Raw genomic sequence first — 17,821 nt, forward strand, 5'->3', positions numbered from 1 at the left:
CGACCCCACTTGTGAATATATTTTGCTCTTCAGGTGCCCATTGCTGTGCCTTATGACTGCCGATAGATTGAATTATCAAAAATGAAAAAATTGTTATTCAAACAAAAATATATCATATCTAAAAGCATTTCAGAGTGAAAAAACAAGGAGATTGACCGTGTTTATAAGAAGTGTCTAACTGCCTGTAGACTGAAATCATGCTTGATACTCGTGTACAAACTGTTTACATCTAGCTTGACCAGAGTATAGCTTTCTTCCCAGTGGATGCCATCAATAACTGTCAGAAAGTGTGTTGTATCTCTTATCTCTTATGTGTCATCTACTTGGTCATTTGTCCATGTAAAAAACTATACATAGGTATGACGTGCCGCAAAATCAAAATAAGAATAGGGGAACATCGTAGCAACATTCGCCTGAAGAAAACCACTACTAAACTGTGTGCCCACTTCCTTGAGAAAGGACATTCTTGTGATGACATAAGATGGACTGTCATAGAGATGTTGACCAAAAAAACCCATAACGCAGAAAGAGTCCTGCACGAAAAAGAGCAACGGTGGGTGGACCGTTTGAAGACCAACATCACTGGGATGAATGATAACGTCCCCTGGCACCAATTTGCGGTTCACTGAAGAAACCCTGAAATATGAAGTTGCTTTACCTCCTTCCAACTAGAGGTCTGCACACCGCTTTATGAATCTAAATAAATCTCAAGTTCAATACTGAATCTCTCCAGTGTAGAATCTCATAACTTCCCCTAATGGGGTCGCTGCATTTGCCCTTATCCACTTGTGGCCATATAACCCACTCGCAACACAGACCACATTTTCTACTGCGTTGCATTAAAATCTAAAATTTAATTTTACACTCTCTCTGATGAATAATGCACACACTCGCTGACCCTAACATTCAGGGTTCTGTGTAACTACTCAATAAAGTTTTTTCAAAGAAACGTAGTCTTAAACCCTCCCCCAGACGCTATCCTGACGTCCGGGGGCAGAGTCAGCACAAGCAGCGTAGGAAAGCAGACACGCGGGTAATGGCGAAACGCGCACCTCTCTCGGTAATTTCAATTTCCTCTCCGAGTAGGTAAGAGAATTCTGAACTACTTATACCTGTTCCCTGCAGCTCTGAACCTCCCCGATGAAAGCTACAATCTCCGCATTAGGGGGTAAGTGCCTCACCTAGAACGTTTGTTCGAGCGCGCTTTTCACTACTTTACCGCATTAGAGTCAGGCACTCCGCGTTCTTCATAAGCAGGACGTATCCTTCACCAGCAACGCAAACATCCTCGTTGTATTTGTCCCCCTAGAGTTTATAGTGGTGATAGACTCTCCAACACTCAGCACGCATGATGGGCCACATTCCATCACGGATACCTTGGCATAACTCACGCATTTAATGGCGCTGTATCATACATCTTTACAGCATATGTAACCGCTCTCAACTCATCACTCTTTCCTCTACTCTACCAGGGAATGCTCCTACTGTTTAGAAATGAAGTACAATTTGTTTAGCTAAAATTAGGCTCTGTGTTAGTAGTTAAGACTAATGCTTACTACTGTGCCTCTCTCATTCATGCAATATGGTATAAATGTTTCATTACCTTGCACAACATGTCTGTATGTATTGTCTTTTGCAGGCTCTTAAAACCCGAGCAGTTTAAAAATTGACCCTCGGTGTTTCCATTGAACTCCACATACTAAGTGTGAGTAGAACATTTATGTTTGTCTGTCCTTTTCCGTCCTGACGAAAGCCCCGTAGACTCCTTTGAGCCAAAGGGGGCTGAAACATGTCGACACCCTTGTAATTCAATACTTCTGGATCCCATAATCCGATCTAGGACAAGTACCCATTGGTTTTATTATAAGATCTACACCATTTCATTAAAATTTTCCTAGGTGCTGATCTCATTTTTAACAGTCTTTTTTCGATATTTTTTGATCCTTCTTTGCACAATAATTTTTTTCTCTGGCCACTGCAACCCAGACCAGAGGAGCCTCTGGTTGAGGCAGGCACCCACACTACCTATGGTACCCAATGATAACTGCCAACGAACCACAATGTAGGGGCGGAGGAACGATATATACCGCTATACCTATTTACATTGGGTCTTTTGAGGGTACCATAGTTTTTCCAACCAATGGTCTGGATTTGTTACAAGTGTCCATTTTTTCACTTGATTAACTCTGATATTGTTTGGGGAAATAAATGGACACGTTTTCCTCGTCCCTCCTCTGATTATCCTTGAATTAAGCAGCGGACAGCTGCGGGAACCTTCTCTCAATACAGTGAATATCACAATTTCTTTACTTTGGAGCCTAACCATGGAGGGTAATGTTGGACTGAGCTTTGGTGAGAGCGACATAGAAGAAATTCTAGCTGGTCAGTCACTTCTTCAGAATAAAGACCTGACGGAAGCTTTGGAACAAACAGATAATTGGGACACACTCTCAGAAAAGAAGAGAGAACAAATACGGACTGCGATTCACGGCATTATTATGACCGAATACCTCCGACAAAAAACAGCTCCACGAGGTCTCTGGGTGAGTAATGCTCCCCGCATCTTTTTACATGACTTGGCCTTTCGAAAGGATTGGTCGTCCATTTCCTGGAAATGTACCCTTGACTACCTGGTGTTAATCATAAAGACGGCAAAAAGACTCTCTGAAGCATTGCTAGAAGAAATCCAAACTCTTGAAAATGAATTAAAAAAAGGAATAAATCCACTAACTTACACAAAGAAATTGGAGGAACTCACAAAAGAAATGGAAGAGACACAGGAATTCATTATGCAGAGTAAACTATTGAAACTGAGCAAGGACTTGAAGAAGTTCAGTCAAGAAAAAATGCACCCCTACACTAAAGAGGACTACAACTCCAATGACCAAAGCTCGGATAATGAATCCTTAGGCAGAGCCTCTTCAAACAACTCGGTGAGCAGCTCGGAGGACCACCCGCCAAGAAGAGGTGGGTTTAACAATCGACCACAAAGATTCAGGAGGGGAAACAGATGGCAAAGACCCTTCTACCCAAACATGAACATGCCCCATTTCCAAGCCTACATGCCACCGTATGGGGGATGGATGACACCATACAATTATGGAATGCAACAGATGCCTCAACTGGGTAATGAACAACATCCAGGTCAACAGGGACAACAACAACAACAACAGCCGCCTTTTTTAGGCAGGGGCCAAAACCAATTCAGAGGAAGAAAGAAAACCATAGTCTGGCAAGATCAGCAGAGGAGTGTCCAAACGAGGAGCATGTCGTCTGCCCAACCGAGCACGAGCAAAACCAACACTCGTTAATAGTCAACATTGCCAATATCGAGCTAACAGAAGATCAAAAGAACGTCCTGGAAAAAGGGCTTGGATTTGTCCCCACTCCACCAATAGATAACTTCAAGCTAAAATGTGAATTAGCTGAGTTTTGTCGCACTTTGAAACTTAAAGCGTTTTTTGCTGACAAACCCTTCCTACCACCAGAAGGTGATACCAATCTAAGAAAGAGATCTACCTTCAACCCTCCAGCAGGAAGTATACCACCTGAAATTCACACCTTCGAACAGGCATTACTAAAAGGCGTAGATAAAATGACTACTAAAAAGAAACCACATTTTCAAAATTTGACCAACAGGGAACGACAAGCTTTAAAGACTCTTGAAACCAACACAGACATTGTCTTGAAACCAGCAGACAAGGGGGGAGGGATCGTGATCCTCAGCAAAGAGGGTTATGATTTGCAATGCCTCTCCCTCCTATCAGACACTAAATATTATGAGAAAATCGAGGAGGATCCCACAGAAAGGCTCCAGAACATAATCAACATAATGGTCAATGAAGCTGAAACCAACAGATGGATAACAGGGAAGGAAGCAGACTACCTTTGTACTAAAGAACCCAAAATCCCCTTCTTCTATTCCTTACCCAAAATCCATAAAAACAGATCACCTCCACCAGGACGCCCCATTGTGGCCGGCATAGGATCACTACTCGAACCCCTATCGAAATTCGCAGATGAGTTCTTAAAACCAATAGTGCAAAAGACACCCACCTATCTGAAAGATACCCGTGACCTACTAGTACAAATCAAGGACATACCGTTTGATCAGAACACGATGCTCCTGGTAGGTCTCGACGTGGAGTCATTGTACACCAGCCTGCCCCAAGATGACACCCTACAAATGCTGGAGGATGTCCTTTACAGTGAAAACTGGGAATACCACACTCCTAGACATTTTATCTTACAGTGTTGTCAACTTGCACTTAAAGATAATTTTTTTGAATACAACGGAACGTTGTATCTACAAAAACACGGAACCTCGATGGGCAGTGCCTTTGCCCCTTCGGTGGCAGGATTGTACGTCAGCAATTTTGAACAACAATTCGTACTCAATGAGGTAAACCCATACTCTTCCAGTATCCTATACTGGAAGAGATACATTGACGACATCTTCCTCATTTGGGACATCAAACTTGACCTGGATCCTTTCCTGAGATGGTTAAATGAAAAAGACCCTTGGCTGAATTTCACACACATGGCCAACAATGTTTCCATCGACTTCCTTGACCTCACTATTTTCGCAGAAGACAACCAACTTAAAACAAAAACATTCACCAAACCTACTGCTAAAAACAGTCTACTATCCTATAAGAGCTATCACCCCAAACCTCTGAGGGACAATTTACCCTATAGTCAATTTTTACGTCTAAAAAGAAACTGTACAGAGAACAATGACTATAAAGCCCAAGCGAAAGATCTGTGTATAAAATTAAAACAGAGAGATTACACGCAGAGGACCATCCAGAAATGCATGAAACGTGCTAACCATCAACCGAGGGAATGCCTTCTACAAACTTACCCTAAAGACCCCATTCCAGATCTCACGACATGTGTAACTACTTTCTGCCCGTCTACCTATGAGGTCCAAAAATTGGTCAACAAGAATTGGAAAATCCTCAACACTGGGAAATTCGACTGGCCAAAACCACGTTTCGCAAATAGAAGATCCAAAAACTTACGAGACACATTGGTCCACACCCGGCCACGTAAAACATACAGTCAAGAAACCATCAGGAACATCTCAATGTCCCCGGTCAGTGGTCACTATCCCTGCGGTAACTGTACAGTCTGTCAATTCACCACCCACTCAAAACAGCTTCAACTATCTGAGACTCTAAACTGGACCCAAAAACAGCACACGAACTGTAATTCTTCCTGTGTCATCTACTTGGTCATTTGTCCATGTAAAAAACTATACATAGGTATGACGTGCCGCAAAATCAAAATAAGAATAGGGGAACATCGTAGCAACATTCGCCTGAAGAAAACCACTACTAAACTGTGTGCCCACTTCCTTGAGAAAGGACATTCTTGTGATGACATAAGATGGACTGTCATAGAGATGTTGACCAAAAAAAACCATAACGCAGAAAGAGTCCTGCACGAAAAAGAGCAACGGTGGGTGGACCGTTTGAAGACCAACATCACTGGGATGAATGATAACGTCCCCTGGCACCAATTTGCGGTTCACTGAAGAAACCCTGAAATATGAAGTTGCTTTACCTCCTTCCAACTAGAGGTCTGCACACCGCTTTATGAATCTAAATAAATCTCAAGTTCAATACTGAATCTCTCCAGTGTAGAATCTCATAACTTCCCCTAATGGGGTCGCTGCATTTGCCCTTATCCACTTGTGGCCATATAACCCACTCGCAACACAGACCACATTTTCTACTGCGTTGCATTAAAATCTAAAATTTAATTTTACACTCTCTCTGATGAATAATGCACACACTCGCTGACCCTAACATTCAGGGTTCTGTGTAACTACTCAATAAAGTTTTTTCAAAGAAACGTAGTCTTAAACCCTCCCCCAGACGCTATCCTGACGTCTGGGGGCAGAGTCAGCACAAGCAGCGTAGGAAAGCAGACACGCGGGTAATGGCAAAACGCGCACCTCTCTCGGTAATTTCAATTTCCTCTCCGAGTAGGTAAGAGATTTCTGAACTACTTATACCTGTTCCCTGCAGCTCTGAACCTCCCCGATGAAAGCTACAATCTCCGCATTAGGGGGTAAGTGCCTCACCTAGAACGTTTGTTCGAGCGCGCTTTTCACTACTTTACCGCATTAGAGTCAGGCACTCCGCGTTCTTCATAAGCAGGACGTATCCTTCACCAGCAACGCAAACATCCTCGTTGTATTTGTCCCCCTAGAGTTTATAGTGGTGATAGACTCTCCAACACTCAGCACGCATGATGGGCCACATTCCATCACGGATACCTTGGCATAACTCACGCATTTAATGGCGCTGTATCATACATCTTTACAGCATATGTAACCGCTCTCAACTCATCACTCTTTCCTCTACTCTACCAGGGAATGCTCCTACTGTTTAGAAATGAAGTACAATTTGTTTAGCTAAAATTAGGCTCTGTGTTAGTAGTTAAGACTAATGCTTACTACTGTGCCTCTCTCATTCATGCAATATGGTATAAATGTTTCATTACCTTGCACAACATGTCTGTATGTATTGTCTTTTGCAGGCTCTTAAAACCCGAGCAGTTTAAAAATTGACCCTCGGTGTTTCCATTGAACTCCACATACTAAGTGTGAGTAGAACATTTTTGTTTGTCTGTCCTTTTCCGTCCTGACGAAAGCCCCGTAGACTCCTTTGAGCCAAAGGGGGCTGAAACATGTCGACACCCTTGTAATTCAATACTTCTGGATCCCATAATCCGATCTAGGACAAGTACCCATTGGTTTTATTATAAGATCTACACCATTTCATTAAAATTTTCCTAGGTGCTGATCTCATTTTTAACAGTCTTTTTTCGATATTTTTTGATCCTTCTTTGCACAATAATTTTTTTCTCTGGCCACTGCAACCCAGACCAGAGGAGCCTCTGGTTGAGGCAGGCACCCACACTACCTATGGTACCCAATGATAACTGCCAACGAACCACAATGTAGGGGCGGAGGAACGATATATACCGCTATACCTATTTACATTGGGTCTTTTGAGGGTACCATAGTTTTTCCAACCAATGGTCTGGATTTGTTACAAGTGTCCATTTTTTCACTTGATTAACTCTGGTATCTCTTATATAGGCAGGCAACCCTACCACAAATGATCTTAACCTCATGCGCGCTAGCGGAATTCCGCTCGCACGCTGAGATTTTTTAAATCGCATGTTATGTGACGAGCTGGGCTCGTCGTCAGCGTGCGAGGAGGCTACGCCATGACGAGCCCAGCTCGTCATCAGCGTGGAAGGGGTTAAATAGTGGTCAATATATCTTGAGGTGTTCTCTAATAGAGAGCCAATCAAAGAAACAATTGTTCCAGCCCAGCACTGTTCAAGTACAGCTTGTACTTGAGTTTGCATGACAGAATTGTGCAAAACAATCCTACAGCAGAATCTTCTGGCTTTAATGCGAGCCACTGTAGGAATATTAGGGAGGGAGTGAACTTGTCGAATTTTCGCATTTTAGCTACCAGTCTTATAGCTGCATTGCCTGTTGCCTTGTGAGAGGCTAGCTGCATTTTCGCTGTTCCAATTAGGTTGGCGATGCTGCAATCTATTCTAGTTAACACCTTGTCTTACATTTAATTTTCAGATCACCAAGTTGGGAATCATGCACCATGGTCAGTAGAAATACTTCCTAAATCTTCGTGCTTTCCTTTGGGTGAGCTTCAGCAGCCTATTACAGGCCCCTTGCTTACCCCGCTGTTTACTTAGCGTAGTTTCACTATGAAATATAATTTGGCGAGGTCCATGCAACCGTGTGAGATTTCAAGTGAAATTGACTTATAATGTCACACTGCCACTCGGCTCAACATCCAGTGACATCCAGGGAGTACATTCCACTGTGCTGTACATGCTGTCCAGTCCCTTTTGACGCATGCCCAGGCAAAGAAGCATCATTTAACCTGGGTCTGGGCTGGGCCGAAAAAAACAAGACAGGAATGTACAGTGCAGTTATACTTCTTTCTCTGTTAAGAGTGCTGAGCACAGAAGATCAGAAAAGTGTAACCGCAGCCAAAAATAAACTTTCTTGTGGCTAACCTGTGTAAGACAACATACATTTATCCTTCAGCCCGGTGTACCTGGGCATACCAATCATGCAATTAGTTTGTTCGATGCAATCTTTTCAGAAACTCAGCCTTGGACTTGAAGTTTCTAGTTGCAGATAAGGCATTTATAGGCATCTGGTAGCAATATATTTGAAAACTTGTAGAAATGTTTAGATTTTGTTCTAAGTTTTTACTGAGTTGATCAGATGTTTATGATGTGCATGTTGAGTGGCAGTGTTTGTTAACCATTCCCTTTTCAAAGGACTTCCAAATAAGACTGTAATCTGTCACCAGCCTTGCGTGCACTAAACATTTTACACTATTGTTAACTCCTTACATCTAATAAAAAAATCCAACCATCCACATTGAAATTTTAGCATTTAAATGAAGACCAGTGATTTGTCTTCTTAGACCACATCTCCAAGCAGTAGATGAGCAGACCAGAGAGTGCAATGCTTTGACTGGTACTCTCCTATAAACTGCATGTCAACAAAAATCTTCTACTGCTACCACTGAAGTCGAATATACTAACCCAAAAACTCATCTGAATATGTTAATATTTATGGGTCACATGTACAATTGACTGAAATTCAATTTCGAAATTGAATTGTGAAACCCTGCTACTGAAAGAAGAGGTGCTCCTTAGGTGGTGGGTTGATCAAGCTGCTGCTGGCACAAATGGGTAGGTTAAATTAATTACAATTCCTATTATACCTACATTACTATAATAATTTAGAACACTCCCAGAGTAAAAAAGCTGCATTTTTTCAAATTGATTTGATAAATGTTCATTAATAACCGTCGAGCCAATATGAAGAAGAATGGAAGGATTTTACATCATTTTCACAAATATTACAAAGGAGTTGGCACCACACCATCTCATTATTAAACTCTAATATGAAATCAGTTTGAATCCCGGGGATTGTACTCATAAAGGCTCCCAATTTCTACATGTTCTTGCTTCAAAACATAGTGTAATCATTCATGTTTTGAAATTTTACTTTCTTCTTGCCTTAACAACTTTTAGCATTTTTTGTAATAAAATATAGAAGCATCACACTTTTATTTACACTGTTTTACAAAATTAGCTTTGGTATTTGTAGATGGGAGGAAAGCAAGGTTGTAGGAAACCTTCCATTAGGAACAGAGCTTACCGGTTTTGATGACTGCTGTTTTTGGACATGAAGTCAACAATCCCATATTATAAAAACCATAGTGATGGCATATATTGTTCATATACTGCCTCTTGGACAGAGGTGGACTCAGCAACTGCCATTCCTTTTTATCGGGAAAATGGTCCTCTATAAAGATGGCTGGGTGTGTTAAGAAATAAAACTCGTTGTAGCTGAAATAGAAAAGAAGAGATCACATAGATTTAGAAAAACAACCATTTTAAAATATATTTTATGCAAAACAAATCTATACTATATAAAACAAGTAGTTGCAATGTAATCGATCTCACATTTGTGAAAGTTTGAGCTCTTGGTGTTGAATATTACAACGTTTTTTTACTTTTGATTTTTTATTTGCAGTGCACTGACCATATTTTCATAGCACTATTTCCATTCATATGACCTCGTAGCACTGGTAGAATCCGAAAATGGGAAAGAGTTTATGAGGGAGGGTAGACAGTGGTAAAATGCTGCCTGAAAAGATAAATAGTTCACAACTTCCTGGATAAAGCAAACACTCATAGGGAATGCAAGATTAAGTATAGCTTGTGAAATGTAATGAGGAACAACAATGTTACCATAACACTTTTACACTAATTATTCAGAAATCGATTTATGTTCTTACCTGAAAAGTTAAGGACATGACTACAGGGCCCAGAAAGTATCAGTTTTAATGTCCATTGCTTATATCCTTACAAAACACGAGAAATGTAGTTGAAAAAGACCACATCCCTAAACAGAGAGCCGTGGTACAAATTTTGTAAGCTAAAATAAGGAAAACAGCTGATAAGGATAACATTAAACTTTTTCCACTCTACGCATCGACCAGGTTATGCAGTACCACCAGGAATGGTGCACTGCGCCATGCGGGAAAAACAATTTTGTTCATAGAAAGATGAGAAAACGAAATTAGCACTTTGCTGGCAAACTCTGTGAAGTGGCTCTAATGAGTGTGGTGTGAATAAAACTAATCTGGCCACTTTGCGACCCCTTTCTTGCTTTATTTAGGGCCAGATGAACAACGTGAAATTGCATGCGCAAATAGGTTTGCAACCCGTTTGCGCATGTAATTTTAGTCTGGGCCTTGTACTTACACTAATTTGCAACTCACATGATCGTGAATTGCGACCCGCTATTAAGAAGGGGCGTTCCCTTCCTAATAGCTACCGCAAAGCCATGTATAAATGTTTTGCGGCTGCAATTGCAGTCACAAAACACTTGCAAATTACTGACCTCTTCAAGGTGGTGGTAATGAAGTTGCAAATGGGAAGGCCCTTTGTGACTGGCTCAAAAAATATTTTTTAAGGGCAGGCAGTGGTCCCAGGGTTCACTGCCTTCCCTTAAAAAATAAAACGATAATGTTTTATTATATTTTTTTTTAATGCATCCCGTTTTCCTTCAAGAAAAAAGTGATGTGTTTAAAAAAATGCTGCTTTATTTAAAAGCAATCCCAGACATGGTAGTCTATCTGAGACCAGCAGGCCACCATTCCTGTGAGGGGCTGTCATTCCCAATGAGCTCCCAAATTGAGAGAGGCTCATGAATATTCATGATCCTCGCAATTTGCAACCCCATTGGGAATAGCGAACAGTGTTAAACACACTGTTGTACATGCAAAATAGTGCTGTGTAAATTGCAAGTCGCAAAAGACTTGCAATTTGTGAGGCGCTATTTTGTGTGTCGTACTCCTGGTCCCTAGTTTTTAATGTATTTTTTGCATTTCAAACTTTTTTTTCTTGCTGCCTGAGGCTGCACTTCAAAATAGAAAAACGTCGGAAAAGTGGACAATTTCAGCAAAAGTGTTATTTTCTTTTTTAAATCCATTTAACAGGGGAACAAATAAAGGAAAGGAGAGAAAAGAGAGGGTAAGAGCTGTTTATCAAATGCACGGTTTTAAGCAAGAGAGGTGGAGTCAGACAGACAGAAAGAGAAGGAATAAGAGGAAGAGGATGAAAAAAACCTGGGGCAGCTGACAGTGACAGAGCAGGAGAAATGAGCACTGTAGGGAGGTGGGTGGTGTGAGATTTGTGTGGTGAGTGGGAGGCGGTGGAGTTTATCTTATTCTGAAGGGGGACCATATACCATGGTGAGGCAGCTAAATCCATGTGATCGGTTGGGTTTTTGGCGAGTGGACCAAAGATGTGCATTGTGACCAAACGTAACCAAATAAATAAAACATTCCTGCTTAGCAAAAACATGAAGCGCGGCATCTGTGAAGTGGGTGCAGTGCTGACACACAAGCTAATATAAAGTGAAACAGCAAAAAAAAAGCAGCGACAGTAGATGGTGGCGGGAGGGCACCACACGGGGAGATCAGGCAGTGATACGCAAGAAACTATGTTTTTAAAAAAAAGATGGTCTCTGAAGCTGAACACGAATGGCACTGATTACACTAGCTTAGCTTGTAGTGCATGCAAGGGCATTAGAAAAAAAAAGAGTTCTCACAAACAACAAATAAGCCCTGAAAGAGTAATGAAACTGTATTTGGCTGGTCCTCCTTAGCCTTCAACAGAAATGAAATTTTGGCTGCGTGAACAAATTAGAAGGAAGAAAAGAAGAGCTACACCAGATTCAACCTATGGTAAGTGGGTGGTGTGAAAAAAGTTGCTTTATTGATTAAAGCAGGTTTTGCAGACAGCGTATGCGTGCTGCCTAGACTCAACCAAAAAACTGCTAAGAACATTTTCATATATTTGCAGAGCATGCACAACCTGGAATAGCAAGCATAGCCTCTTATCATGTATGGTACATTACTGTGCAGGATGTATTGATCCCCATTTTAAAATTCAAGGATGCCCATTGAGCAAAAAGTGTTTCTATGGAAGGATTACTAAGAATGGAAATGAAAAAGAAAGTTTTTCACCACCATTGAATGTGTGTGCTTTCTGTAGAAATGTTGTCTTGGTGAGAATTTAGATTAACCTTAAGGTACTCGTTAAGTGTATCCTCAAATAAGACGCGGGGTTAGGGGGATACAAGTGAGCTGGATTCTATGATTTTGGTTGCTATCCCTGCACCACATTCAGTCACATAAGAGTATTTTTTCCTGGAATATACAATAAGTGGTCGGACCCAGTTATTTTCCATTCAGTTTTCCCAATTTACAGGAGGAAAACAGTGACATTTTCCTGCACTCTGAGCAGGCAAAAAGTTTCAGCATGAAGGTCAGTGGGCAGACTTGTTAAATACCTTCCAATAATTAATTATTTTGCAGTGGCCCATGGTTAGCTCCTTCAATACTTACTCATTTATGTACTTCACTGTTCTCTATAGATATGCTTGACCTATCAGCGGCTTTCAACACTGTCTCACATCAAATCCTGCTCAGGAGACTCAGTGAAATTGGTATTCAAGGAACTGCCTTACATTGGATGCGAAGTTTTCACTGGCATAGAACTCAGACCTTCAATTTAGGGCCCTTCCGCTCTGAGACCACGGAACTGACTAAAGGAGTACCCCAGGGATCTTGTCTCAGTCCCACTTTATTTAACATTTATGTTGATCCTTTGGCAGGTTTACTTAGAAAGTTTGGTTTTATACTGATATCCTATGCTGACAATACACGGCTCCTACTAACCTTTGACAACCACAACCCCAATGCTCATTCCATCTTTTCTGAAGGCACAATATTCCCCAGGTCAATGCGGGAAAAACAGAATTGTTGCTGTTTGGTTATGCTCCTTTGAGATGATGTTCTAGCTGGGGGTCAGCAAAATTGGGATCTGCATTGGTGCCCAAGGCCGTGGTCAAAAATCTAGGTGTCCGCCTGGACCAGAAATGAATTTAGAAGAAACAGGCTTCTACCACCATCGGCTCCAGCTTCTATGCCCTAGACCTTCTGCAAAGAGTATTTCCCTTTCTCCCTTTGTCCACTCAGAAAACCCTTATCCAGACACTAGTAATAAGTAATTTAGACTATTGGAATGCTCTGCTGTTTTCAGCCAGTGAAGCATCATTGAACAAATTCCAAGTGGTCCAAAACACCCTCTCCCTTACACCCTTCCTTCCCCTTATGCAGAAATTGCATTGGCTGCCATTGCAGAAGCAGATCCATTTCAAGATGGACTGTGCACAAATCTCTAAACTGTATTGGCCCCAGATAACTGGCTGAGAAATTCACAAAATACCAGCCTTCTAGGGCATTAGGCTCAGGGACCACATCTCTACTTGTGGTCCCACACTGTAAAAAATCTTGGCTAGGTGGTAAAGCTTTCTTCCATTTAGACCCTACCTTCTGGAATCAATTACCTATCCATTTGAGAGAGCGCTCTGATCACCTGCTGTTCCGTAGGATTCTGAAGACTACATTGTTTTACTATGCTCATTTTCGCTGGCCAACATAAGCAGTTCGCTAGTGCGGGATATATCTTGAGGGGGTGATTCAGGCACTTTATAAATTATCAATCAAATCCAATCAAATTTTTATGGCCAATTGAGTGAGGGAATAACCTGTATTTGAAAGATTTCTTGGACATTTATTGAGTTGGAGGAGGAGTCTCATTATAAATTGGTTTAACTAATACAAGTTTTTAACTAATACCATGTTTGGTTTCAATAGTTGTATACATCTTCTTCTTTATTCAGTTTACTCTCAAGACTGAAATTTAGTCCATAGTCATGTTAAAATTCCTAACATTCATTCTCCACATGAGCAATTGCTTAATATAATTGTACCACACCTACAGGGACACAGATTCCCTTCTCCATCCTTTGTTGAAAAATCCCATTCTAGATTAATGGAATTGTAGTCATTTGAAGAAAGTGCGTGGTCTCGTCACGGCACAGGCTGCAATGACTTGACTCGCTACAGTGCAATCAAAGCAGATCATTCAAACAATTGTTAAGAGCCTGCCCATAGCACGAATCGTTCCACATAAGGATACTCCTGTATATCCTGTACATTGCACCATACGGCCTCAGCATAATTAGGTCAACCTGCACTACCCCCCTCCCCAATCCCATCTCACCGGCGTGTCAATCAAGTCTACTCAGTGCAACAAGTCGTTAAAATAAAATAACTGAACATTGTCATGGTACCAGTCATGCAGCCATACGTAATCTCGTTACAATATCAGAAGTGGGGGGAAACCTTTTCCATGTGTCTCCACATTGCTGTTGTTGGACCGTTACATTACAATCCGTCATTCCCCACAGGTGCACTCAGCTCTGAATCAGCGTCCATCCCATGCATTCTTAGTTCTGCGACCAAAGCTTCCCATGCCCGCACTGCTTCTAGTGCCTTATCATTGTGTGATTTTTGGGCCTGCTGCATCCGAATCACACTCTCACTCCCCGCCCATGTAAGCAGAGCAGCCCTCCATCTAATGAACTGGGCCCCCCCGGGGTGTTCCAATGGGACGTAATTTCTCTCTGCGCCAACACCAACCCCAAGTCCAGGAACTTGCTCGTCAGTTTTGTCTTGCTAGTGTGGCGAAACCAATGTAAAAGACAGGTTCCTTTATCCGGATTAATCTGTTGTTCGTAATATCCTTTAATACTGTGACGATGTCCTCCCAATAAGTGCCCAACTGCGGACAATCTCACAGCATGTGCAGAAGGCCCGCATCCCTCAACCTGCAGTGGGGGCAGTGCGCAGTATCTACCCGAAAGTATTGATCAATCTTCTCTGGAGTAAGGTACGCCATATGCAGTACAAAGAAATGAACCAATTGAAATCTAGCATTCCTAGTGCCCTTCCATGCCCTCCTAACTATTTGCGTCCAGGCCAAGTCCGGTATTTCCTTATCCATGTCTGCTTCCCAGTGTGATCATAGTCTCTGCAGGGGTGACAGCCCTTCCTCAATCATTCGCCTATATAAACAGGTTACTGCCTTGAATGTACCCGCCACCATCGTTACATATTGGCATGCAGCACTCACTGGCGGTTCTAACAGGCCCGTCCCCCAGTATCTCTGAATGGCGGTAACCAAGGTCGTATGGATTAAGTAATGACCCCGTGGCAGTCCAAATCTCTCCTGCAGTTCGTCATAAGACAAGAGAACGCCCTCGCTATACAGGTCCCCCACTACCTGCAGCCCAAGCTCCTCCCATGTCGCAAGGGCCGACTAATCTTCCCCATGCGGAAGTGCCGTACACATGCCCAGTGGTATCTCTGGGGCATAAGGGCTTTGCATTCCTATCTTGCTATGGTACCTTTTCCAACAAAGTCTCAGTGTGCGTTCCTCCATAGTTAATGAATCCATCCTTAGCTTTTGTTGCAAGATCACAAAGGACAAGACGTGCTGTGCCACTTCTGGTTCAAATTGACATTCAGGTCCCCTAAACTACCACGCCACTGCCTGGGTGAGCCCCTGGAACTGCGCAGCCAGGTAGTACAGTTCGAAATCTGGGACAGCAAGTCCCCCTCTGCCCTAGGCAGTATCAGGGTGTCCAACGCCACCCTTCTCCGTCCAGTTCCCCAGGGAAAACCGGTCACCATAGAACGGAGTTGACGAAAGAGGGCGACAGGTATCCACACCGGCAATGTACGAAAGAAGTAAAGCTGACGGGGAAGTGCCACCTTCTTCAGCAACGCCGCTCCGCCCGCCATCGACAGTGGCAACATTCCCCAGAATTGCATGCTACTCCTAAGCCCTCTCATAGCTCTTCCAATATTTCCTTCAAGTAGGTCTTCCTGGGTATGGTAAACTTGTGTTCCCAAGTAAGAGAGGCAATGAGGCTCCCATGTGACATCATGCACATTCGCAGGTGGGTCACGTGCCCGGGACACAAGGAAAAGGCAAGTCTTCCCCCAATTTACCCTCAAGCCAGAGATGTCTCCGAACCTGCGGAGGAGAGCACGTGCCCCCTCCAATGCCTCCACATCGTCCTCTAGGAACATCAATAGGTCATCAGCATATAGTGATATGAAGTGCGTCTGACCACGGAGCCTCAGGCCCCGAAACGCCCTGCCCAATCAAGCGCAAGTTGCTAATGGTTCTATAGCCAGAGCAAATAACAGAGGGGAGAGCGGGCAACCCTGTCTGGTGCCTTGCCCTACTGGGTAAAAGGAGGAGATGATTGTTCCCACCTTTACTCTAGCGCTGACTGACGAATACAAAATTTCAGTCCAGCTGACATATCCCTCTACCAGCCCAAAAGCCCTCATAACCGCGAACAAGTAGGGCCATTCCAAGCTATCAAATGCTTTCGCTATATCTACTGAAAGGACCACTGCCCGATTGTCCGCCCCATGGTCTCCACTCAAAATTCGTATCAACTTACGTATACTACCGGCCGTATTGCGGGTAGGGATGAAACCAGCCTGATCAGGGTGTACCAAGTGTAACATGTGCGGGAGTTATCGGGCGCCCAGAATACGACTCAAAATTTTATAATCAGTAGTAAGCATGGAGAGGGGACGGTAACCAGAAGGGTCAGTCAGGGCTTTCCCCGGTTAAAGCAAAGGGATAATAATAGCTTTCCTACTCGAGGACGGCAGCATCCCCAGTCGCCTGCCTCCCTAAACATCGATAGCAGCCTAGGTTCAAGGATGTCGACATAAGCCAAGTAAACCTCGATGGGCAGACCATCAGCCCCCGGAGTTTGTTCCGGGCCAGTTGTTTTATAGCGCACCGGACTTCCTCAAGCATAATATCACAGCCGAGAGAGTCCGCCTGCTTCTCGTCCAAGGTGGGCAGCTCTAGGTCTTCCAAGAAAGCCTGTGCCTCCGCTTCCCCAGCCTGTAACTGGCTACTATATAAATCAGCGGAGTAATCTCGAAAGCGATCATTTATTTGATGTTGGGTACACACCAACCGTCCCAATGGGGACTCCAATGCCAATATAGGGACACATTTAGGGTGGGGGTTGGCCAGCCACGCCAGTAAGGTACCCGTCTTGTCCCGCTCAGCGTGTGCTCGGGCCAAATAAGCCCTGTGGTCAAAACAGCGCAATCGTTCCACTACCGCTGCTACCTTTTCCCTCAATTCCATGACCTTCTCCCATTTTTCAGGGTCAGTAGAGTGCTCTCGTTCAGCTCCCCTAAGATTTTCCTCCACTGTGTCTATTTCTTGCGACAGCGTTTTCCTCACTCCCACCCAATTGGCTATGCAGAATCCGCGAACCACCACCTTGAAAGCATCCCATTCAAATGCGGTCGTCGTAGCAGAGCCCTCATTGTCATGAAAGTACTGCTCTATCCCCATCTCTAGGGCCGCCCTGAAGGCCGGGTCCTCCAGCATCTCCGGGCGTATCCACCAGGCCGGGATCGCTGAGCGCTCCCTGGTCCAGAAGAAACTCACCAATAACAGGTTATGGTCCGACAACATGCGAGCTAAGTATTCAAAATGGGCCACAAGAGGGGCCAGGTCTGAGCTACACAATACTGCATCCAGTCGCACATGCAAATCATGCATAGCTGAAAAATAGGAGTAATCGCGTTCTTTAGGGTGCTGTGCTCGCCATACATCTATAAGTCCTGAGCTAATCTGCCATTGTGCTCTAACCTTTTAGAGTTTATGTATCGGGGCAGCCGGCAATGGCGGATGGGACCTATCCAAGGTCAAATCCGCAATGGAGTTGAAGCCCCCTCCCAGCAACACCGGGTTCGTGGGGTAACCGGCTAGTGCA

General features: G+C 43.4%; 1 protein-coding gene across 1 annotated transcript in view; it reads right to left on the reverse strand.

The window, feature by feature from the left end:
- Positions 1-17,821, reverse strand: part of LOC147683535 (uncharacterized) — a 356,113-nt gene that overhangs the window by 119,428 nt on the left and 218,864 nt on the right. The window contains exon 6 of the mRNA XM_086944873.1: positions 9,233-9,423. Coding sequence (XP_086800999.1) covers positions 9,233-9,423 — 191 coding nt within the window. The remainder of the gene's footprint in view (positions 1-9,232; positions 9,424-17,821) is intronic.

This window comes from Lissotriton vulgaris, chromosome 11 (assembly GCF_964263255.1).
Source record: "Lissotriton vulgaris chromosome 11, aLisVul1.2, whole genome shotgun sequence".
In the NCBI taxonomy this organism is placed as follows: domain Eukaryota; kingdom Metazoa; phylum Chordata; class Amphibia; order Caudata; family Salamandridae; genus Lissotriton; species Lissotriton vulgaris.